This window comes from Chaetodon auriga, chromosome 12 (assembly GCF_051107435.1).
Source record: "Chaetodon auriga isolate fChaAug3 chromosome 12, fChaAug3.hap1, whole genome shotgun sequence".
NCBI lineage: Eukaryota > Metazoa > Chordata > Actinopteri > Chaetodontiformes > Chaetodontidae > Chaetodon > Chaetodon auriga.
In genome coordinates, this window is record NC_135085.1 from 8,967,380 (window position 1) to 8,992,463 (window position 25,084).

Here is a 25,084-nt window from a genome sequence, read left to right on the forward strand (position 1 = left end):
TGCATCTGCGAACAGCTGCAGCTGTGCTCCACTTAATGATATGCAAAAAGAAGGGTGACATCTCTCATCGGAGATGCACTTTGCGCTATTTTAGGAGGGGATGTTTACCCTTTTTTAAAGCTGAGTGTGTGAACAGAGAGTGAGAGAAGCAATTAGAGTGTTATTAGAAACAAATACTGAATATGAATGTGGCTCCAAGAAAGTATCTGTTTACAAAACAAACATCATTTTTAAAATCTATTTATACATGCAGCGCAATCAATTCAGAGTGGAAGTATGTGCATAAGACAGAACAACACTGCCCTCTAGAGTTTGTTAAGGGCTCCCAATGACACAGAACAAAAAAAATTTGGCATCACAAGCTTTTAAGCAACACTCTTAAACTTTTTGATATGTAGTAAAAACGTGAACATGCATTAGTCATTGATTTACAAGACTATGGGATCAAAACAAAGTTGGTGTTTTAGTTCAAGGTTAATGAGACTCTGTGCCAAATCTCTGTTGACATAGAGAGACTGTTCTGACCGATGTCAGGACCGCAAGTAACCGCAACAGCCCATAATAACCAACCAGACATTCTAAAAACGTGTCTTGGTCCATTATGGTTTAATCAGGACAGAAAGGTTTTAATCATTTTTTCAGTCATGGATATCCACACCTAAATGAACACAAGCATTATATGAAGTCACCATCAAACTTTTATTTATTCAAAGTGATAAAACATAGCATATGTATCAAAAACAAAGTATGTATAGTAAAGATGAGTTTTAGAGCAGTGGTTCCCAACCTTTGCTGCTTTTGAACCCTCAAATTGAAGACGTCTACTCAGGATGCCCTTAGATGTATCTCGTGACCCCCTCAAAGGTCCGGCCCCTCGTGTTGTGAACCACTGCTGTGTGCTGAGAGTCAATGTGACCCATTATAAAAACTGCTCACATATGGCTGTACATTTTAATTTCTTCTCCATACCTTTGACCTCTGAGATACAGTGAGTGAGGATATAATAATTGCCAACTGCTTTTCAGTATATTGTAGATTTCACAACACATTTTAAAGTGTTCTATTACATTAGAGACTATCCAGACGATGGCAGTAAAATGTTCTTTTGTCTTTCCTTGTTCAGGACACAACAGTACTTGACACTCAGAGGAAACATCTTCCTCTCTGCCCATGCCTCCTTAAGCCATGTCTGCACACTTAAAGCAATGCCAAGGCTCTCCTGAAGAGGCCACTGTTTAATGCAGTATTTTCACTGGAGAATGTTGGTACAGGCTCATTGAAAGACACCTGTCTCTGACGAAGCTGAAGTGGAGGAGGTGGCGCTGGGGGAGGCCACGGGGTGGATAGAGATCTGGGTGAGCTTGATGGAGTATGAAGCCTTTTGGCCCGGACTCCACTGAATTCCTCTCCTACGCTCTGAGCGCCCCTTAGGTCTCGCTGGGAAGTATCTCCCGTTCAGGTTGGTGTCTCCGCAGGCGCTGAACCACCATCCACCTGGAAGATGACAGAAATTACATGTTGTGCAGCTGGTACTGGATGACAATAATTAATTAAGCCCCACATGCATCGCTGCATTACATTGGGATAAAAATGTCTACAACATGCACATCTGCTGCACCTGTGTAGTTGTAGGCACAGTTGGAGCCCTGGTGGTTGTCATTGTCCCTGTCCTTGGTGGAGAACATCATGCCTGTGTGGTTGTGCATGGGGTCCGGCAAATCTCCAGACAGATGCATGAGGTGAATGGTGTAGTTGCTCTCTGGACCATTAAGATAATATCTGTATTCAATGAAGCGCCTGCCCTGTTTCCAGTCTTCCAGCTGGATGTGAAGGACAGAGTTGCCCTGAGCAGATAGAGAGTGGATCTTCCTGAGACCCAGCCAAAACTCCCCTGTGAGGGAGACATCAGTGACAGGTCAGAGCTGACATGATTTAACAGGACTCTTTGAGTTGTGATGGACACAAATTTACATGCACGATGTGCAGGCATGCTTTTCCCTACACAAGTTCTAAAATTGCAGATGTTATAATCATGATATGTGCCAAGTAATTTTAAATTTGACAGTTGAGGATGAATTTCTCAACATTAGGTGGGTAATGGTGCTTGGCGTCTCGAGAAAAAAGAGAATACTGTGTGTCACCTTGCAAATCTCCAAACCCATTTTCATATTTCTCCCAGGTTTGATCAAAATTCACTGAACCGTCCCTCCTTCGCTGGATGACTGTTACTCCATGGTCTAAAGGGAAAAAATAGAAACAAACTGATGACTTCGTCTTAAATGTTAATCCTTAAGATTTTCTTGAACTAGTTTTTAAAACTATTTCTGGTTGACGTTTTTTCAGCAAAAGCTTTTTAATCTACTTACAGTCTGTAATTAATTCTCTTTGCATTAGTTTTCTTGTGGCGGATTCACAGGAAGCAATTCATGCAGGTAATCCAGCATAACTGTTTGTCATTTTGTCTCACTGATATCAGCCTCTCTCTTTACTGTTCACTCTGCCACAGCTGTATCACAGCTGCTTTAAGTTACTACTAATGCAATCCCAACATTTGCACTGCTTTTGCTTTACATGAAGGATTGCAAGCTTACGATATGACAGTAGGACTTAACAAAGACCCAACAACAATTAAAATGTCCTCCTTATTTTAAAAATAAACTTAGTCCTGTGCTATGGTAAAGCATCATTACCTTTGTTCATGTCACAGTAAGCCATGAATGGCTCTGTTTCACTGGGTTTGATGGCATAGACGCCGCTGACTCGTTCCCCTCTGTTGAACAGCTCACTGCAGTCTGATGGCAGATCTGTTTAAAAACGACCACAAACCTGATGTCAAACTTGAAACTGCCCTGAATAAAGAAAGTGGTTTTGTGGAACAGAGAAGTGTACATGTGACCAGAAGGTCAAGAGCTCATATCAGCAGCATTAGCAGCAAAAATGAGTGAGGATCATCGATTGCTCGGAAAACTGTGAATGCAGGCAGCTACATGCTGTAAGTGTATGAAACTGTAAGAATGTGAAGCAGAAAATAGCTGGAAATGGTCTGTGCACAGTTACAAATCATTAGAATTGACACAGTGAGATTGAATACATAGGTTTTGTGCTTACTGATATACAGCATGACAAATAACAGACACCAAATCACTCTCAGCATTTCCCCATGTTTTATTATCCTTCTTACTCATCATTTCAGTGCCGCCGGCCGTGCTTGAGGTCAGATAAGGGGTGAGTGTTGGTGCTTTACTGTTGAAGATCTCGGGCATCTTCTCAATAGTCCCTTGGGTCAGCGTGTTGGCCGTAAACTGGAAGAAATAGCCCGAGAAACACATAATCGTCAAACTGACTCTGGAGTGTGGATTAAATAGCAATTCCACCCATAGTAAACTTTGGGTTATTATTCAGCAAAAGTAGACATTTTCCAATCTTTTACATTAACAATATGAATTTTTAGCTCTCAAGACCAAGGAAATGCAAATATATCACATCACTGAGACACTAGCTGAGATTATTAAAAATATGGAGAACTCCTTTGTTATGTCTACACCCTCCAAGACAAAGTCTAAATTATACAGTACAGCACCATGAATCCATTTAAATTTCTTTCTCGCAGCGCATTCCGTGCAACACCATGATGACGACGGCCCATAACTCACAAAGCAGCCAAAATAATCTCGGGAAAGTTCTTGCACACTCATGCACAGCAACAAAATAAAATCCCATGTGAGCCTATCCACTCCGGCTGAATAAGGGACTGTGTGAAAATTATAAGGGTTTGGAGGGGGGCTGGAATATTTTTAAAATTTTTATTTAAAAATAAAAAGAAGCTTAGAAGCTCCTGAGGACTGTTAATATTTCCTTTAGACCCTCTCCTTGCAACATCCTCCCCCACAATATCTCAAAATGATATATTTTGGCAAACATAACGACACACTGAAGTCCACCCACTCTCAATTTTTGAATAAAGACCTGCTGACTAAACATCTACATCAGCTACAGAACAGACAGCAGATCTGTGGCTGCCAATGCTAATGAGATCAGATGTTTCTCCGTCCGTCCAATCAATTTCACAATGCCTGACGACCCGGTGGGGGCACACTGTCTACCTCTGCCTGTGCGTGATGGCCCCCCTCCCCCAGTCCCTAACACCTACCTTTTCCTCCAGAATCTTGATCTTAACCCTCTGGTGGTTGAGCTGGTCACTCTGCTCCCTCACAGCCTTCAGCAGCTCTGTGATGCTCTGCTCCTGTGTGTGGATCACCTCCTGATCAGGGAAGAAAAGTGGGAAGTGTTAAAGAATGGTGCTATTGAAGGAATTCATGTGTCAAGGTTTTAGAGTTTATTGTTGCACTGTTGAAATGATCTTTGAGCCACAGGAGAAGAAATCCAAGTCCAGGTTTCCTTTGCAAAAACCGGTGACTCACCCTCAGGCCATTGATCTCCGCCACTTGTTCGCTCGTCATCAGGTTGTGTGACAGGCTGCTCATCTTCTTCTCCAGGCCTTCCAGCTTGTTCTGCAGGTGACCCTTCTCCTGCAGGATGCTTTCCACTTTGGAGTTGATCTTAGTAGACAGGCCCATGATCTCTTCATTGTTGGCCTTCAGTACCACGGTGGTCTTCTTCAGCTCCTCTTCTTCCTCTTTGATTTCACTGGCGAGCACTGACAGCTGGTAAAATGAGCGGTCAAAAATGTTGAGCTTCTGGAAGATGTCATTTATCTGTCCCTTTGTTTTCTGCACAAACTCCCGCAGGCTCTGACCCAGCTGGAGGAGGCCGTTCGCCAAGAGACGCACGTCATCCAGAGCGGCAAAGCGGGAACGGATTTCAACCGGAGCCTCTGGCTGGGGGACAGGCTGCTCCTCTTTGCCACAGAGGGCAGGGACACAGGCAGCAGCCAGGAGGACCAATAAGGGAGTAAGTGTAACTCTCATGTTGCTGTCCTGCTGCTTCCCCAGCTGTGTGTCGGTGGTGTCAGGGAACAACTGGCAGCCCTCTGTGACTGGCTGATGACCCGCTGTGTGAGGATCCTGGGCTTTATAGTCTGTCCAGAATCAGGTCAATGATTAACCTGTTCATCTGATCAATATCTGCATGAATGATTCAGTTTCCGCCTGCTGAGAGTTGAAAGTTGGTCAAATTCAGCTAGATTCAGTTTTCAGTGGTTGGTTTTGACATTATCATCAGCTGGAATGTTTAGTCAACAATCAGACTTCATGTAATTTTCCGGCAACAACCAAACTCTGAATTTTGCTGCATTTAAAATGAGTATTTAACTCTGATCCACCAGGTTAACTTTACTTAGAGAAGAGTCATAGCATGTTTCATCTGCTTGGCACTGCAGAAATGACTAAGCCACAGTTAAAATGTAACAAATATATATTCACTTGCACTGACTCCACAGACAGAGCAGGGACAGTGTGACATAGTGTTTTCAACTGACCTGTAGTTACCTGTGTGGAGGCCATGGCTGGTCCCTGTTATTGTTGCATGCCTGGTTTATTTTTAAACAGGAAGATGACCCAGTTTACATGTAGGATCAACTGACATATATATATATATATATATATATCTCCAGTGGTGGGTAATCTAACCTTACTCTAATCTTAACTCAAGTCTTCACCCAAACATTTAACAATAACAAGAGACACATACCCACACACACACACACACACACACACACACACACACACACACACACACACACACACACACACACACGTGGTGTTTTCATCACTTGTGGGGACATTACATAGACTTACATTCATTTCCAGGTGACGTACCCAAACCATAGTCATATCCACTACTTGCCTAACCTTAACCCAAGCCTTCACCCTAAAAATTTATAATGTGCGTTTTGTCCCCACAAGGAAGGCAAGTCTCCACAATGAGAGAATATACATCCATGCACGTGCAATGCAAGAAATCAAGTGGCTGAATTGTGGCGCACTGCCACTGGGAGTATCGTATGAGGTGAGATATAACCTCTTATCCATGCGGGGTGATGACCCCTGTCCTCTTCTGTTAAATGTTAACTACCCACATGAGAGCGGGTTGCACCAGCCCCACAGTGTGTATACAGTAAACACAGTCCATAACCATGACTTCAGCAAGGGGCCCTTCTCTCAGGTAAAATGTATGGGTGCATATGCTGGGGCCCATGTTTATGAAACCTCTAACAGAGCTGAGGTCTTCACAGAGGAAGGGACATAGGGACGAGTGCAGGGGCCATGAGGTGTGCAAGGGTTGGAGATGGAACACTGAGGTCATGAATACGTCTTTCCATCCTTTATCATCGGACCTGTGCTTCCTTTGATGATTGCAAATACAAACACATACCCTGCTGTATGAGAGGCTGGTTCTACCTGCTGATGGACTCATGGTCAGTGAACAGCACAGCCACACACAGGGAGAAGCTTAGAAGCATGATTACAAGTAAATTGTGTTTTTTCATTTTTCTTTTTATGGCCATCCAGGCTCTCCTGCTCAGAAAGGTCAGTGTCATGCAGATGGTCAGTGCCCTGTTATTTTTTTTTTTTTCCAATTATCTCATGAGGCAACAGTTTGTCCAGAGAGTGGTGTGTCTGTCCCACGTGCCGCAAAACAGCAGATAGCTGCACTGTCTCACTTGTTGCCACTTGCTCTGGACATGCAAATTTCTCCCAAATAAGAGCATGACTGTATAGCGAGGTGACTCCATGAGGACATCACTGAACTCCATGCCAAACAACTCCTCCTACACTCTTTACATCTGAGTTTCACAAATTATCCCACAATTACATATTACTATTTTTATTACCCCAGGAAAAGCAGTGTATTAGCATTTTTTTCCATTTCTATTATATGTAGTATAAATGTTGTATATGTTCTATATACTTAAATATATTATAATGTATACTATATGTATTAGTCATACTTAGATCTACATACAGTACCTATACTTATTTGTCTACGGCATACATATTGCATTTTCAGGAGCATGGAAGAAGTTCCAAATGGATTATAGAGAAAATACATGTGTCCCACTGGGACATTTTGTCCTAAAATGATGCTAAATATTGATATATCAGTCTTGCGTGCACACGTTTGTGCACTGTGATCTGCAGGAGCTCCAGAGAATCTTCAAAGTTATCTTCATCTACCTCAGGGGCAAAGTGAATGCACCTGAGGTGTTGTTTTCTGCCAGCAGTCATCAGATTGCACAATGCTTCCTGCCTGCGCAGATCCTGCAGGAGGGTGCTGAAGCAAGTCTCCTGCAACATGTATTCAGACTGCCCTGGATTTCTTTGTGCACACTGTTACAGTATGGACTTATCTCTGCTTTGAATATGGAAACATTTCTCTTTGCAGTTTTCTTCCTCCTCCATTCTGATAATGTCATGACAGTGATAGTTTGAACAGATGATGATGCATTTTTCTCTCTTTGTCTGTAGACTTTGGACTAAACATGTCTTAGATCAGTGAAATTTTCTTCTGCAGGTTTTTCTCACCCTGAATAGACAAATGCAGCAGCCATGTGAGCAGGTTTAGCTCTAACAGTAACTGTTATTGATTTATCTGTCTTTCTCTGCTGTTTTTCCTCTTGGCTGCTGCTAAAAAATAGATAGCAGCTCAAATAATTTCATAATACTATTTATCTACTATACACACAGACTGTTAACGTGTTTATTCAAACTGCCCAAGCCAAATTGATTTTTGTGCAGTTGGTATGTCTGTGGTTAATCCAGTCCATTTACTGTAGCCGTTCTCTCTCTGCTGTAGAAGCTGGTAGGATTTCTCAACAACAGTGTTTAACCTTTCTTGTTCTTTGTTCATGAACTGGGATGAACTGTACAAAATTTGATTCCAAAAAGAGATATATTGCATGCTATGTTTGACAATGTAGGTTAATATTAAATAGAATTAAAAGCACAAGGTACCCCTGGGACATATACTGTAATTATGATACATCAACTTTTTAACATTCACTTTCCTCAAACATATATTATAACATGTAGTATCACCTTCATGAGTTAGATTTAGGTTTTCCGTCATGAAAAAAGTAAATACATTAGTTTAGGATTTTTGAAAAATGATAATGATTTATCAACAAACAAACCTTGACTTTTAAAACTCACATGGACACTGACTTGATTGACAGATTTGACTGAGAAAATGAACTACTTCCTGTCTTCAACTTTACAAGTCCCACACATTTATGCTGCAATTAGCTGAAATACTCTCAGTGATTTGAACTCAGCCATTCTTTAAGACATCCTGTATAGCCTCAGCCTTAATGTAAACAGTAACACGGACTGACCTGTGGCCCACAACTCACATCTATAGGTTCAAATGAATTCCACCTGATTTATGAATCTTTCATCTCAAATAACCCAAGTTGTCTCGGGTCTGTGGCCTTCTGGTCAAAAGGACGGTCTTCATTCATAGGTCACTGTTACATGACTACTTACACTGTTTCAGTTGGCCAATGCAGCTACAGCACAACCTGTAACTCCCCTGACCACAAGCCAAAGTTACATAACAGACATCAAATGGGGTAAGTAGTCTGTAGTGACAGACCTTTAGGTCGACTGAACTACTATCTGTTTTGTGTCATTTCCGTTTGTCCTTTACATGTCCAGCTCCTCAAAAACAAACCATTCAACATAACACTTCAGTGAGCGCCTGGCAACCTCCAAAAACATCACATGATTTTTGCTAAAAAGAGGACCTGCCTCTTGGCGGTGTTTAACTTACCTCGAGCTATACTTTCCACCAGGAGGCAGCTTCCACAAGTAATAACAATCAAATGGGTGGAAAATGAATACCCTGCAGCCGACAAGCATCATGCCTTATGCATTTCACTTTGTGAGCCAAAATCTCTGCCTGTGTAAGTTAATAATTAACAGCTCGTATTTCAACTAATATTTTAAGTACATTACAAAATAAATTTATACCCCACATTTCTCCTCAAATGTGATGCAACTCTAAATCTTTCTCAGAAACTGCCTTAAAGAACGTTTTTGCCTTTTGGCCAAGGTTCCCTGCAGTATGTGGTCAGTCCGTCAGCAGTCATTTGGTCCAATAAAGGCTGTTTTTTCTCTCTCACTCCCTCGAGTCAAACCACAATCCCACTCGGAGTCAGTTGTCTGCTTCGGTAATGGAAAAGGAGTATTTCTTGCTAATTCTTGCTAATTCCTTTTCCATCCATGGTGGGGCACAAGGCGGTGGTTGCAGTTCTTTGTGAGGCTCCCCCTCTTCATCATGTCACACACGTCATTAACGTTACCCAGTTTATTTTGGTTTCAAGTTCAGCTCAAGTTGGATGCTACCAGATGGAGACGGTGATAAACAGTTTTGACTGTAAGGCACATACTGTGGGATATACATGATGGGAAAAACATTTCTTTTGGCCTGAGGAGGCAAACTGAGCCAGTTACACCCCAAAACAAACATGGACACAACGAAAAGAGATGGAGAGAGAAAAAGAGCTGTACTGTAAGCAGAAGGTATAAAATAAACAAAATGAGAAGGAAAGAGATAATTCGAGAGTGTGTCCCCTTCTTCAGCCACATTCCCATTTGCTAAAAACCATTAATTGCCACTGCTTGTCTGTCCACCAGATGCCCTCAGACTTTTTCACTTCATCATTCTCTTTCTCACCTATTCTCACGTCCCTCATCAGTCACTCACTACATTTACCAGCCCAAATCGTTGTCATGCTGTCACAGATAGGAGGGCAGGCAGCAGGGAAAGGACCCAAATGCAGACAAAACAGGCAGACTGGTGCAGTTCAACGATTTATTGTACAGAAACGAGCTTGCAGGCAGGTGTTGGTAAGCAGGCACTTACAGGTACTGCTTGAGAAGCTGTCAGGCAGGCAGATTCAGGTCCAGGTAAAGGAGCAGAGTCAGGTTGCAACAGATTGAAAATCGAAGTACAAGGCACATGGCAACTAGGATGAACTAATAAAGGAACGAATGGTCTGGGCTGGTCTGTACAGTGAGTGACTGATGAGGCAAGTGAGAACAGAGGAGCAGCTGAATGAGGAGGTCTGGTGCAGAAGTCTGAGGGCATCTGGTGGACAGGTAGGGACCGGCATTTATTGAGGATGTACTCTGAGAGCTTTGAACTAAAGGCAAAGGTAAAGGCAATCCTTGGACTCTGTGGAAGAGGACCACCTCCCCCTGTAGATATATATTTGTTTGGACTGGTGGCCCTAGAGGAAATGTCAGGTGATGACTAAAGTCAGTAACGTTCATCATCTGGGAACCATGAATGTCTGTACGAAATATCACAGCAATCCATCTAATGGTGGTGTTTCAGTCTGGACAAAAGCGGTGGACATACCAACAGTTCAACATACATAGCAAGGCCAAAAAAGCAATTTCCACCTCTTCAGAAAGAGGATCCATGAAGAATGAGAGGTATGCATTGACAGATTTAACCCGATGGATTGCACCAAGCCCCTCTGCTCTCCCCCATGTTTACTTGACTATAGAGCACAGAGACCACATAACCCTGGGTAGGGTTACACATTCTGACAGGGGGAGGTCTATGAGGCGCTGCATAGTCACTGATGTTATCTGAGAGGATTATGGATGGTACACAGTAAAGTGACTCTGGCACTTTCTCTTACTTCATACCAGATGCTCAATATTTTGACGTGTTATCACCAGGGTCCCAGAAGAGCTGCTATCTTTCCCATCTGGCTACACCTCTGAGCCCCTATTGGCTGCTCTTTGAAAGAGTGGGTGTGGCTGTGTATGTCTAGCCTCTCACTTGTCAGTCTCGTTGGGCAGGAGGTACAGTAGGAAGGCATCCTCACAAGCCCCTCCCTGCTCTCTTTTACACACAGGCAGACCCAGCTTCTGTTATGGCAGGGGCTACACATTGGCATTTACCAAACAGCCGCGGCATGCCACTCTCGCTGACAGCACCTCCCCGCCTTCTCTGGAGACAGACAGGCAGGCTGAACTGAGCTGAGAGCAGACTGTGGTAGACTGTCTGACGAACACGCCCTCACATCAGCAAGACAAAGTGGAAGAAACTGCTGAACACATGTCACAAGGTAAGCTCTGCTTTAATATTCATCACGTATCTCTAAGCCAGTGAAGGACTGTTGGATTGGATACTTAATCAAAGCTGAGATGCTGAATGCTGACCTTGAAAGTCTTCGATCCGGGACTGGCTGATCTAAATTCAGGGTCAGAAAAGCTTTTGACTTTAAAGTGATTTAACAAATTGTGTGGAGTGGACCTCTGGGCCTGTGCTGAATACTAATTGGACTTTCAGGAAAATAAGTTTTCCTTTTTAAAGGTTAAATGTTAAATTACATTTACATTTTATCGCATGTATATTTACACATGCTGCACAGAAAACACTTGAAGCAACACAAACACACATGTCCATGTGAACACACACAGGGCAGCACACTTTCTATTTTAACCTTGCCATGTTAACATACCACAGCTTTCTTCCTTGCGTGAAGCCCCTGGCAGCTGTTTCATCCTAGGAGCTTTGGCTCCACATACCACACAATGAGGACTGGATGCCACAATGAAAATCCGACCCTGTTGCTGTTGGACTATGACCAGGACAACTTCAGTGGTCCAAAGTCTCAAGACAAAAACATACAAACTGAAAAAAAGATCACAGGGCTTGAGGGATTTCTAGGAAATCTTTATGGAGACAGTGAGTAAAAAATGTGAGTTTGACAGAAAAAAGAAGAGAGAGCAGGAGGGAAGAGGGAGCTCAAGTCCAAACAGTTGGCTTTGCTTTCTAAATCAACTCTGAACAGAAGACAAGGTTGAGAGTTATGCACTGGAAAAATCATGGTCTGGCCAGCAAAAAAGTGGATGGGAGGAATGATTTTTTTTTTTTTTCCAGGAACAGAACATAGACCAGGAAACATGTAGATATACACACTGAACAGAGAAATCGACAGGCACTGAGAAAGTAAGAGACAGACAGAGATTTTGTAGATTTTGACGAAGTACATGGGGAGAAAATGGGAAAATTTAGGAGCCAAGCATCCACACATAGTGGTGTCAAAAAGTGGTTCTGCCCAAACACAGAGTACAAGTTGGTGGGTGGCTGGGACAATGGGATAGAGTATCTAAAGTGACTGCTCTGAGAGTTCACCCCACGTGAATTCATGAAAACAAGAATACAAAAGCCTGTTTATCATTGCAGGACTTGTAAAAAGACGGTGGCGGCTCCACAAGGCTGCACTGAGGCAAAGCACTTATTTGAGCTTAGTGCTAACATCATGATGCTAACAGGTGTACAATGGCACTGCCAACATGATGTTTAGTGGATAAAATATTTCATAAGTTCACCATGTTATGTCAGTGTGTTAGCATGCTGATGTTTTTAGCACAAAACACAAAGTACAGCTGAGGCTGATGGGAATGTCATCAGTCTTACAGGTATTTGGTCATAAGTGTTGGACATATTAATACATACATACATGCAATAAATGTGAAAAGTCAGGGAATTGTGAAAGTCAGCTAGATTCATCCTCTGGGGATCAGAAATGTCTGGACAAAATTTCATGGCCACCCATCAAGTAGATGTCAAGATATTTCCATCTGGACCAAAGTGTTGGACCGAGAAACCAACTTTGCCATCCCTTGAACGATGGCACTAATGTGGCTAAAAATGAGCTCTGCATCATCTCTTTTGCTGAATTCAATTTGAAATCTAAAATAATCCATTCATCCTAATCTGAGGTTCAAGCATTCATCATCACTTCATTGGGAAGTCACCCGTCTTGCTGTGTCATGAGTTCATATTTAATTTGTGGCTTTGGTAAAGAATGCTGTGGAGAGCGATGTTGTGATTATGAGGTTTGTGCTGATGCAGGAAGTCTAAAAGGTCTGTGTGAGAAGGGACACATTAAGCCAGAGGAAGAGAGCAGCTGCTGTGGGAACAGAAAGATGAAAAGAAGTAAACTAAAGGACACTTAAAAAGATGTGACTTCTCTTAAACAAGGGCTTTTGCTGGATTCAAATGAAATCTTGATTTTGAAAAGTCAAAGAAAAAAATTAAAACTCACTCTAATGCTTGATTTGGATTGAGTTCAGTGTGCACAGAGGCAGCAGTACTGTAGTGTTGTGCAGGACTGTTTGGCTGGGGCCTGTTTGGGGTAAGGCAAATATTTTACGTTTCATTTCTTGGGTTTCCTGTGAGGTGGGCCGACTGCTCAGAGCATACACAATTAAAACCTGTGCCACAGAAATGTGGAGAGAGTTAGGCAATTACTCTTGGGAATTGCCCTAAACCTTACTCTGCTATATTGTTTCCTTTGTGGTAACCTGGTCGGAAAGAAATTTACAAGTACGTCTATATTTATGTGTGAGAAGCCTGTTGGCTACAGCAGTGTGGATTTCACTTTGTTTGTTTGAGAGCAGACAATAAATGGCCTAAAAATGTAGATTGTCTCTGAATGTTATATATAGGAGCGTATTAAGGTGGTAAAGATCTTTTGATATTTTTCAAGAACATGTTAAAGGAATGGTTTGTCATTTTGGGAAATATGCTGACTTGCTTTTCTTGCCAAGAGTTACAGAAGATGAGAAGATTAACACCACTCTCATATGTGAACGGTAAATGTGAAGCTACAACCAGGAGACTCTTAGTTTGGAAGCAGCAGGAAAGCTCCTGACTGTCCAAAGGTAATCACAAATCAACCCACCAGCACCTTGAAAAGTCCCTAATTAGCATGTTGTCTGTAATTAGTTTAATCTGTGCAAAGAACAAAGTTTAGTTTTGAAGGAAGGTTGTGTCCTGGAGCCAGAAGCAGGCTAGTTGTTTCCCCCTGCTACCAGTCTTTGTGCTAAGCTAAGCTAACAGTCTCAGATATGAGAGTGGTGTGTCAATTCCTGTAACACAGCTTTGGGTTTTGTGCAATCATTTATTCAGTAGCAGTACTTTTTACACGGTAGACGTGTGATCTTGAGATGAAACTCTTCTTTTTTTTACTGCAAAACACAAAAGTAAAATAATCTCCTGAATGTGTTTCCATTCTGTTGGAGTGCAGCCAGCAGTGAGAGTGACTGAGCTGTCTGCAGTAACAGGTGCTCTGCCGTGCTGTGCTGATTCACAGTCTCTGCAGTCAACATTCACCTCTTTTGTTAATCTCAATGCCTCGCTAGCTTTAGACATTTCATCACAACAAAATGATTTACCTTGTTGCCCTCCCAGTTTCTCCGCCTATCTGGAGCATATTAGATTGAACGATCTTCATTTAGACTGTAAAATGAAAACACTTTCCTCTCTTGACATACACTTTAGCTTTACACCCACATGTATAGGCTAAATATAGACTTGTCGTGTCGAGTGCTGAAAGATTCCTCTCAACATCGTGGTATAACAACATACATACTGTATCAGTTTCAATGTTTCACACGTATTTGGTTTCTGTAGGGGAAACAGAACAGAATATATAGAGAGAAGGAATTCGACTATGATAAATCCTGTTATCAGGTCAACAAAAATAAGTTTGGGTGTTTTATATTCTTTTACCAGACAAATTAGATCAACACAGACCATGTGTTAATTGGGGCTGGGTATCAGACTCAATACTTCTTTGGTACCAACAGAAAATGTGCCTCAAGCATCAAGTTTTGAGTAGCGAGATCTGGCCTCAACTGTTACTCATATTTGTACTTTACTTATGCTTTGATCAGATACTCAAATTTCTAAATGAAAAAATCTACATAGAAAAAAAGTCTTAATTACATCAGAAAATGTCAAATTACGTAAATCTTTTTGTAATATTTGCGCATCCTATGTTAAACTCCACTCCATCTGGAAACGAGATGTGAACATACTGTACCAGACATTATGCTGTAGACATAGTCTGCTCATGCAGGACCTGCACATATGCATGCACGTTTGCAGCATGTGTCTTTGACTTCGAGTGTACATGCACCCACTGTATCTCAGTGTTAAGTCTTAGCATGTGACAGTGTGCACATCCATATAGGTAATTTGCAGATTTGTTTCTGGTTACTGCCAGCCGTCAGAGTGTGTGAATGATGGAGGTCAAAATTCCCAGCAGGGCCATTTGGTGGTGTTTGTCTGTTTACTGCATAGCTGACATTGTTTGGGGCTGCGGCTCGGTGGCTGCGGTGCCTCAAGAGGACAGCAGGCTGCCACAGAGCCTGGTGGTCAGGAGAGGGGAACATGGGCGGGAGGGTGGAGGGAAAGCCAGTGAGAGGAGGTGGTGAGGGAGGCAATGACTAGATTATTCTCTCATGTAGACGAGAAGAAGGGAGAGTCACCAGAATCAGAGGGCAGTAGAGTCGTGTAGTGTAAAAATTATGCAGTGTGCAAATACTTTCAGTGAAACACAAGAGGAAAAGGAAGTTTGAGTTGGAGACAGTTCAGTAAAAGTAAACCAAGGATCTGAAAGAAGTCTGTAGACCTCGTAGGAGGCACAGAGAGCAGGAGGAAGGGAGGAAAGTAGTGAGTTACAACAATGGCTGCCTGTATTTGTGTCTGTAGGAGTATGTTTTGCTCTGCTGGCCATAGCTGCTGGACTAAACAGTCTCAAGCTATTTTCAGCTCTCGTGCTGGATGGCAGGGCTGTAATCAAGTGAACATCAGGCCTGCCACCATTGAATAATAGCAGCCTGATGCATGGAAGAAATGAAGCAGTGAGAGTGTGAGAAAAACAGAAGTCTTTGGGAAAAGAAGAGAATGATATGGAAGAATAGAGAGAAAAACGCTTGAAAGTCAGTGAAGGTTTGTGTTTTGTGCGTTGTGCTGCACGTGGGAGTAGAAAAAAGGACTATTGCCTTTCAGAGTGATCTTCCATCTGGTGATGAAATTAAGATTTCGTCTCCCACCAAAAACACCACAGCTAAACCTCAAGTGAATGGCAGTGCTAAAATTCATCTGTTTTCCCCGTCAGAAATCATGACTGTGTTCATTATTTTATTAGATAACCTCACAATAACCACTTCTGCCACTTGTAAAAATGCACAAATGCATTTTCCATGTGTTACTCCTTCAATTTAGTCTTCTATTTGAGTTTGTTTGTGTTTTTCGTTAGATACCAAAGGTCCAACCAGATAATGTGACAACAAATCGTTTGGACAACTGAAGACAGGAATATGATGGAGAGACAAAACGGTAAAAAAAGGTCCCTGACTTGAGAGAATTTTACTGAATGAAGATATTTATTTGTGATGGATATTAAATTACTTTTTTAATGTTTACAGGAAATATCTTGCCTCATAAAACAACAGAGAATGGAGTTAAAGGGAAACCCTCGTACTCAGTGGAAACCCCTTATGGCTTTCGTCTTGACCTGGACTTCTTAAAATATGTAGATGACATTGAGAAAGGCAACACAATCAAAAGAGTCCCCATCCAGCGTCGAAGCAAGGGCCCCCGGGCCAGCACTCTTCCCCGGCACCTCAACCCATCTGGGGGTGGCTACCGCCCAAGTCCCTGGGGATCTACCGGAGCTCTTGGCCCCAGGTCCCGACTGTCAGACGTCCATCATCATGGCTACACCTCCTGGGCAAATGATCACAGGTCGCCATTTTCTCCTACAGGGCTCAAATCCCTGACTGAGATGGAGGCCAGAATCAAGGAGTTTGATGAGCAGCCTCTAGGCGAGCACATCAGACCTCATCTCCTCCGTGCTTCCAGTCTGCCACTCACAGTATTGCTGAGACAGGGATCAGAATCCACCGACGACCCCGGCAGCCTCCAGAGTTCGAGGGATCACCTGGGAGAAAGAAACATCTCCTGTGAAGACGTCTTCTACTCCCCAGACAGCCCTCGACACCAGGACTGCTCAGGACTTTTGAGGCGCCTGACAGAGGCCCTGGAACGTGTGGGGGAGCTGGAGATGGAGGTGAGGGTGATTCCAGAGCTAAAGGCGCAGATTTGCATCCTTCAGGAGGAAAGAGAAAGGCTCCGTCTAGGCCTGAACCCGCATATCCCACCCCCCTCAATGAATGGAACCGCAGACTCTTACACCTCGTCCCACTACGGCACAGTGAACATCAAAAGGCCTCGGCATGAAAGTCACACCATGTTTCCTAGAAATCACAGTGTCAGTCAAGACGACTCTAATCCAACACATGAGTGGAGGACGAGTACAGACTTGGATGAGCTACTGACAGTGACGTCCCTGCAGGCTAAGGTAGCTGTGCTGGAGCAGAAGCTCCATGAGACTGGCCTGGAGCTCCAGAGGGCCTTAGGGCTGCTGAAAGAGCAGCAAGAGGAGAGCCAAAAGAAAGATGGCAAGATCGAGCACCTTATCAAGAATCCTGGTGTGTGGGTTCGTGCAGAGAGAGTGGTGGTAGAACAGGATGGAGATGAGGCAGTGGTGAGATCCATTGAACCATATAATAAAGTGTCAAGGAGTCCAGATGCATTCACCACGACCAGGACTGTTACCACAAATGGACAAAAAAGTCGAAAACAAGACTCTGTTGTTGATTCTACTGAAAGGATCCCTCTGGTGTCTGTAGGAGCTGGAGAAGGTTCAGATGATGAAAGAGAAACAGTGGTTGTCCACCACATCAAGAAGATCAAGAGGCTCCTGGATCAGCAGTGGGAGTGTTTGTGTGCAGATAGTCAGCCAGGAGAGGAGGGTAGACCTCTAAAGCACCCAGACCCCAAGGTCAACTCTCTGCAGCAGGAGATGATGGGACTTGTTGACGTCCTCACCTCCTATTACACCCAGCATGGACACAGTGATAGAGAGAGGAGTCAACATGGAGGTATTGTACATCATATCAATGTAATGTTTAAACCACATCTATTTTGCAGGACTGTAATGAATGCACACAGTGGAAAAAATGTAGTTTGATTACGAGGATACGATCAGTGGTTGCCCTCTATCTGCACCTACTCCACAAGAGTCAACTAACAGCAAATTATGTTACTGAAAATTGCTGACTACTACAAATATCTACTGCAGACTAAATTCAGACTTCATGTTCTTGGCTTCATGTTGAGAAGGGGTGCTCTCACATTACACATGAGGGGAGATTGAATCCTACTGTTGTGGTTTGGACTTGCTCTAGGAAAGAAAAAGTCAATCTGTTTGCTACAAGGCCTTGAAGGTGAACTTTTGTGTTGATTTACTGTACATGACCTCTGACTCTTAGTTGATTGGCTGTATTCCACTGGTGCACATGATTGGTTGACCTTAGTTAGTTCCCAAAAAGGCTGGTTTAATTAAAGAGAGTTCACCTTTTAAAAGTGTCAGAAATCCCAGCATGATGTGAATCTCAGAGAGGAGCGAGTTTTCAAATCTTTTTAAATTACTTTTTGAGGCATTTTGGGTACTGTACATGGTGCACATGCTGTACCAGGTGAGCTACCAGGGAGCTGTGTTTTAAAGGGATCAACGTTTTGATGTGAATAAACAGGAATTTTCATTTTACCTTCTTCAGACTACACTGAAGACAAACTTGATGAGGAGCAGTTTTGCTTTTGCTGTTGAGGCCCATAGGGTTGAATAAGGTTATCCAGTGTTGTGAGGTGAGCCGGTGAAGTTCTGGTGCAAAGCCTGTGCAGAACAGAGCTTAAATTGTTGTCGGTGCTAACAGCTGTATCAACACAGGAATAAGAGGAATTTTATGTGTGGACTTTGGCTGGTGTTGGAAAACCACAAGGTCATTTCTATTTCAATACAGAAACACCATATGTCTTCAAAGTGCTGCTAATTGCATTTAAAGTCGTATCGGCGTAGTTCTCTCAGAACAGAAGTCTTGTCAAAACACTTTCTAAAAAGTTTTTCCTTCTGCTCCAATTTGAAAGTCAATACTGAAAATCTAATTATGTTACCGTTTACTGTAGAAGAGGCAACATCACAATGTTCCACTGTCAGATTCAGACCCTCAGTTTACGATTAGATGTAACCTGATGGCTGTTAGCTGTAATATTTGTTCTTTTCGTGTTAGCTTTTGTGAAGAGGTTGTGTCCTGAAGTAAAAGCCATGCGATGTGATAAATATATATTTCACAAGAAGAGTTTAATGTTGTTGTTCAGCTGTTTTGATTTCATCATATCCTCTGTGTTTGTCTTCCATGTAGCCTCTAAATCCATCATGAGGACAGATGGATGTGCCTGGACGTCAAAAAGCCTACATTCTGGGGGTGATAATGAAGGGTTAGTAAATAACTCTCTCTGACTTAAGCGACCTTCAGAGTTATGATTATTGCTTCAACCATAGTTTTGGTTGACAGGCACACTAACTTGAGGTTATTTAAGCTACTGTTGTATGATTCTGACTGAGAAAAACATCATAATTTAAGACTGAGAAATGACTGCCACTCCCTCTTACGTTGTCAGTTAGAGGAGGAAAGTGGTGACTCCCATGTTTCAGGATAATTGAGCTCCGGTCAACATTTGCCATTTACCAAGGCCTCCAATAAGAGTTTATTTATCATGTCTAAGTTGGATTAGTCAGACAAGCTGGAAAAGGTGGCAGTTTCCATGATGGTTTTGTGGGGCTCAGGGGATTTTTTTTTTTTTTTTGGCTTAGTAATACTACAATATAGGACATCTTTGTGGTTGTAAGAGTGTAACAGACAAATCTTGTATGAGTCAACACAGTGAGACTTGTACTCTTTGAAAACGAAGCAACACGGCATCAAATTTAACTTTTGTCTTCCAGTTATGATGCTTTTAAAAGAATGGATCATAAACGTTCATTGAATTATCCAGACTCAAATAAGAAAACCCTGACTCCAAGGACGTTGGGACTTTGTTAAGTGTATTTATTGACAGCAGTTTCATGAAGTGTTCCTGAGTCCTGTAGAAATATCCTTTATACTATCATGTGTTGCATAAAGTGGTCAACCTCACCCCATCCACAAGCAACACTGGCATCACATTAATTTGTTTTGACTCTTTCCTTTGATTTCCAGCTTTGGCAGTTTAAAAGGATTGGATTCTAAATGTTGCCTGAAATATCCTGGACCATATAATATGAATAATGCATTAGAAATCTCTTCCAAAAATCTTTGTTCCAAACTCAGCCAACTCAGGGATCGCAGGGGGAAATTTTAAAGTTTCTTGAAGCGGTAAATGCTGACAACACATTACAAGTGTAGTTTTTGAGGCTTTAGAACAACATGTGAACTTGCAGCCCACAGAATGAATCCGTGTAGTTTCAGTTGCCAGCATTGACCAGCATTTGGGGAGCGGATAGTTGTAATTTTCTGCTCTGTTCACCTTTATCTTTTTTTAAGATGCCAAAAAAGTGGAAATCTGTTTGGGCAGTCCTGTGTAAACCGGAGTGAGCAGAAGGAGAGCAGCATCAGCCCTGGGGAGATGGCTGCTGCCCAGGTGGATGCAGACCCAGAGAAGAGACTGATAGAGGGAGGGAGGCAAACAAGCCCAGACAGACAGATGATATCAGGAGGAGCAGGATCAGGGCGGACAGATGGAGGCGTAGCTTCTGTGGAGGCTGAGGCTCCAGAGAAAACGGCCAAGACGAAACCACAGCCCCCGGGAGAACAGATGGAGGGCAGCTCTGGCTCAGAAACTACCACCGGGGGCAGGTGAGAGGACCGGAACAAATGCCTTATCAGTGTTTGTTTGGAAAAAGGAATCGTAATATTTACTCCTCAGAGAATAGCTCCTTATTTGTACTTGATCTCATGGGAACATGTTCCTAATGCTACGAGGCTAAATTTCTTGCTGTTCTCTATTTCCTTTTGCACACATGCCTTCTTCTAGGGAGACTGTGAGTGCAGATTTTATGGCTGCTTGTCAGTTCCTCAATGATCACATGGACAACATGGATAACCCCAATGATGACATGGTAGGCAGTCCTGATTCTTCCACAGAAACTTTCAATCAAACCAAAAGAAACTAATTTGTTTAATATTGAAGTTGCTTGCAATAATGGCATACCTGTGAAGGTGAATGGGAAGAACTTTATTTGATTTTGAAGCTTCACTTACAAATCAACAATGGATAAAATGTCTGCAGTTTCCCTCAGATCTATGGGCCAGCAACTGTTCTGGTTCACTCTCTGTCATTAACCTGTTTCCAGTTGTTTTCAATGAAACAGCTCTGATAAATTGACCATGAGCAACCTGCCCAGCAGCAAACAGCAGACAGACAAAGTTAGCCACTAGCTGATGAACACAGTGGAGTGTTCAGTAGCTAGAGAGACAGATATTTGTAAATTTGAAAATAGATAATTGTTTGCTAACATGTTCCACCATATCAACTATATATGGTGTCAACATCTCAATGTTGTGTTTACAGGTTGATCTGTTCCCAAGCAAATGAATTCTGCTTTAAAGGGTGTCTGCTAAATAAAAGATGATAATGTCATGATGAACATCTAATATACACTGTGGCCAAATCCCTCAGAGCGCTGAATCTAAATTTAGTATCTCTTCTTTGTTGCCCTCTCCTTTCCAGAGGAAGGCCCTGATGGTGGTGTTTCAGCACTGGTTCAGTGTGGCAGCAGAGGAGGCTTCAGTGGCCAGCAGGTTAGCTGTGTGCCTGAGAGAAGTGAAGAAGGCCACGCCGTCACTGCTGGCCTTCATGGTCAACCTGGCTGACGACAACGGCAATACAGTGCTGCACTACAGCGTGTCCCACTGCAACTACAGCATCGTCAGCCTGCTACTGGACACAGGTAATGGTACTGCGTTACCAGAGCTCTAGTATGTAGGAATTTTTGGCTTGTAAATACTGAAAAAGTTGTGTTTTACTTTACTTTGCTTTACAGGTGTGAGTGATGTGAACCTTCAGAACAACGCCGGCTACACAGCAGTGATGCTGGCCTCGCTGACAGCCCCTGATGGCCCAGGTGGCATGGAGGTGGTCCGCAAGCTAATGGAGCTGGGCAACATTCACGTTCGCTCCAACCAGGTAACAAGAGCTCTGTGAACACAGTTTCAATGTAACAGCACTGACTCCCAGCACTCTGCGCAGTTTGTTTTAAGGAGAAAAGGGAAGATTGCATCTGAACAGGCAATCGCACACAATACTGAAGGGTCATTCTGCTGATTTGTATGCGGAAAATTCTGTTTACTTGTGATAAAAAGCACTATTCAGCCTGTGAAGACAGTTGTATAAATTCTTATGTGGTCTGAAGGGAGCATTTTATTCTGAGAAAATAACCCCCTCAAGGTTATGTGAAATTGGTCTTTTAGAGCTCGAGGATGCAGCTTAAAAGATGTGGGCTTTTAGCAGGCAGGGAGGGTCTAATGAGAGACACAACTGAGTTGCATGCAAATGTAGGATGCAGTGTTTTTGAAGCTTGACCCACAGGATATCTCAGCCTCTGCTGCTTCAAATTTGACCATTTCTTCTTTTAATTTATTTTTGTAGTCTCTTGCTCCTTCCCAAATTTGATGAGAGTGCAATACTAAATTGTTCGAGTGTCCTCCTGAAACTTCCTTTAGCAAGTCACTGAACTGCAAAAGACAAAGTGTTCAACTCAGATGAACAGCACAGAAATAAGGGCCAAAGTTGGACAGATAAATGTGTTTTTTAACAGATCTCTAAATGCTCATTTTCTGTTTCTGTCATGCTATCTGTCCTCCCCAGACAGGCCAAACAGCTCTGCATTTGGCAGTGAGACACGGGCGAGTGGTGATGGTTCGCCTGCTGCTGAGCTGTGGAGCAGACGCTAACGTCCAGGACAGCCAGGGAACCACTGCCCTGATGTTTGCCTCTGAGAGGGGCCACACACACATCGCAAGGCTGCTGCTGGAGAGAAGCCAGTGTGACCTCACCCTGACTGACAAGGTGATACTGTAGAAAACCCATGGACACTTTACCTCCGATGTTATCCTCTAACCCTTTGACCAGAGAAACAATTAAAAGTTTTGCCTTCATTTTAACTGACACTGCTGTGAGACAAAGGGCACAAGTTGTCTTGTCCATGGTATTACTTGTTTGTGGTCATTACACCAAAAGAATCGCAGTTAATGGGACACAAAAATCTACCAAAAAAAGTAGCAGCATGCAGCAATCCCCTCAATTACATTTCAGCACATAGTTCATATGATGACTCCAACTCCATTTCTGTTGTGAAATCCTGTTATATTTGTTAACGAAATGGCATATCTACTTTTCTATTCACATAACTGAACACAAAAAGGAGCTTAGATGTATGAAAGCTGGAATGTTTTGACTGACACTGTGTGGACGTGGGTGGACTGACAGTCTGGATGCAGCTGAATAGAGCTCTCCCAGGATTAATCAAGGCTACAGTAAAATAAATCTCCCTGGGCTGAGATGAGCTAATCCGCTAACAGTACCTTATCTGCCAGTCTGGAGCGAGTGGAGGCAGGGAAGAGAGCAGAGCAGAGCAGAGGATGCAAATGCATCTACTACTTTTGACACAGTCTCCCTCTAAAGTAGAGATTAAAAGAAAGAAAAGACCACCAACCACATGCGTTCTATCTTGACTCTGTGCTTGACCTTGACACAAACTAGAGATTTGTTAGACTAATTAAGTTTGATGAAATTAAATCTTAACCCATTAACCTTAAGCACTGAAAATGCAACCTTGCACATACTGTAGTTTTGCTATTTAATCTGTCTTCTGGGAGCCTTAATTCTGCACCTTGAAACTATTGACATGAAAATAAGACCAAGCCTACAGCTGCGCTAGTGGCTCTGTGAAGTGCTAATGTGACAATGCCAACATGCTGATGTTTAGCAAGTATGTTTACCATGCTAACATTTGCAAATTAGCATGAAACACAAATTGCAGCTGAGGTTAAGGGGGATTTTGCGGGTATTTGGTCATAAAGAGTTTTGGATAAATTCCATTTTTTCCCTGATGATAGAGCTAGATCCTGTGGGGAACATGCCTCTGCACCAAATTTTATGCCAATCCATCCAATAGTTGTTGAGATATTTCAGCCTCTAAAGTGTGGACTGTGCAGTAAGGCTGTGTCTAATGTGTCTATCTTAGCATGGATTCAGAATTTAAGATGTGTCTCGATCCTAATTTCCTGTTTTTCTGTCATGCTGTTCCTCAGCGTGGTCGCACAGCACTCTCCATCGCCATGCAGGGCTCCCACACGGATACAGCCGCCCTCCTGCAGGCCCATGCTAAAGCTCGAGCTGTGTAGGACTGGAAGACTGGAAAAGAACGTGCAGACACATGATCCTCTCACATGTGCTCTTTTCTGGCTGAGGCAGTTAGAAACTAATGATGACACTTCGGATTGAGCGGTAGTGGTCATGATGCTGTTCCTGAATTCTGCATGAGCGTTAGCACGAGTTCGGGGTGAGATGACATCCAAACAAGCTTTATATTATCAGCGAGTGACGTAAAGCTTCTGTGTGCCATGATTGCTGATTCAGTATACCGTAAATGTTTTCTATTGTCTTTACTGTTGATGTTCAGAGCTACGTCTGACCTTTGCACATCCAAGTAGAAGCTTAGCTTTGCAAACTATGCAATGAAAAAAATATTTATTACGGTATGTTTTATTTTATTGAATATATTGTCTGCTCATGACAAGTTTCACTATCCCAGGTGCTTTTATGTGTTTAGAGGGAAATTACAGATCGCTATTTGCATTCTTGCAGCAGCAGAGAACTTTTTAAATGAAATGTGTGTAAAAAAATACAAAAAAATACCAAATACTTGTCCAATGCTGCATGACGAACACGTGACAGAAAGAAAAACTCTTGGTGCCAATAAACCAGCTTGTTGATTACATGAGAATCACTGTACTGATGTCTCAACTGTCTGTTTTCAATAAAATGACAGAAACCGGTGATACTGCAGCATTTCAAAGGAGCAAACATGCTCTTGAATACAGCGGTTGAGCTGTCAGGCTACAATGAAAACGCGTTCATCGGCTGTGTTGCTGTAGTGAGAAACCTGACCACCAGGAGGCAGAGCACCTCCATTTCATTATCACTCCTGCCCGCCAAATCAAACACGGTCACACACAAGCAGAAAGCAACAATACACATAAATCTGGAACTGTAAAATGAGCATATCCAGGGGATTAGATCTAATCCTTTTTCAAGTGTGGCAGATAATTATAAACATGACACCCACCGAACTTTAATGATTCCACTCCGACAGAGGACACAATGAGATTCACCTGCAACCCAGCTGTATGACAGCTGGAAC

General features: G+C 42.7%; 2 protein-coding genes across 2 annotated transcripts; one reads left to right on the forward strand and one right to left on the reverse strand.

Annotated features, from left to right (window-relative positions):
• Nucleotides 1-1,171: 1,171 nt before the first annotated feature.
• LOC143329519 (angiopoietin-related protein 3-like) lies at nt 1,172-5,043 on the reverse strand. Its single transcript, XM_076745440.1, has 7 exons — nt 4,422-5,043; nt 4,151-4,261; nt 3,182-3,302; nt 2,691-2,804; nt 2,142-2,237; nt 1,619-1,891; nt 1,172-1,494 (listed from the first exon to the last, which is right to left on the reverse strand). The coding sequence occupies exons 1-7, from the start codon at nt 4,926-4,928 to the stop codon at nt 1,274-1,276; spliced, it is 1,443 nt and encodes a 480-aa protein (XP_076601555.1). The 5' UTR covers nt 4,929-5,043; the 3' UTR covers nt 1,172-1,273.
• A 5,780-nt stretch (nt 5,044-10,823) lies between these two features.
• Nucleotides 10,824-24,673, forward strand: LOC143328864 (KN motif and ankyrin repeat domain-containing protein 4-like). Its single transcript, XM_076744279.1, has 10 exons — nt 10,824-11,044; nt 16,037-16,116; nt 16,206-17,723; nt 19,044-19,119; nt 20,205-20,516; nt 20,695-20,779; nt 21,391-21,610; nt 21,704-21,846; nt 22,528-22,728; nt 23,973-24,673. Exons 2-10 carry the CDS (start codon nt 16,098-16,100, stop codon nt 24,063-24,065), a joined length of 2,667 nt encoding a protein of 888 aa, XP_076600394.1. The 5' UTR covers nt 10,824-11,044; nt 16,037-16,097; the 3' UTR covers nt 24,066-24,673.
• Nucleotides 24,674-25,084: the final 411 nt, after the last annotated feature.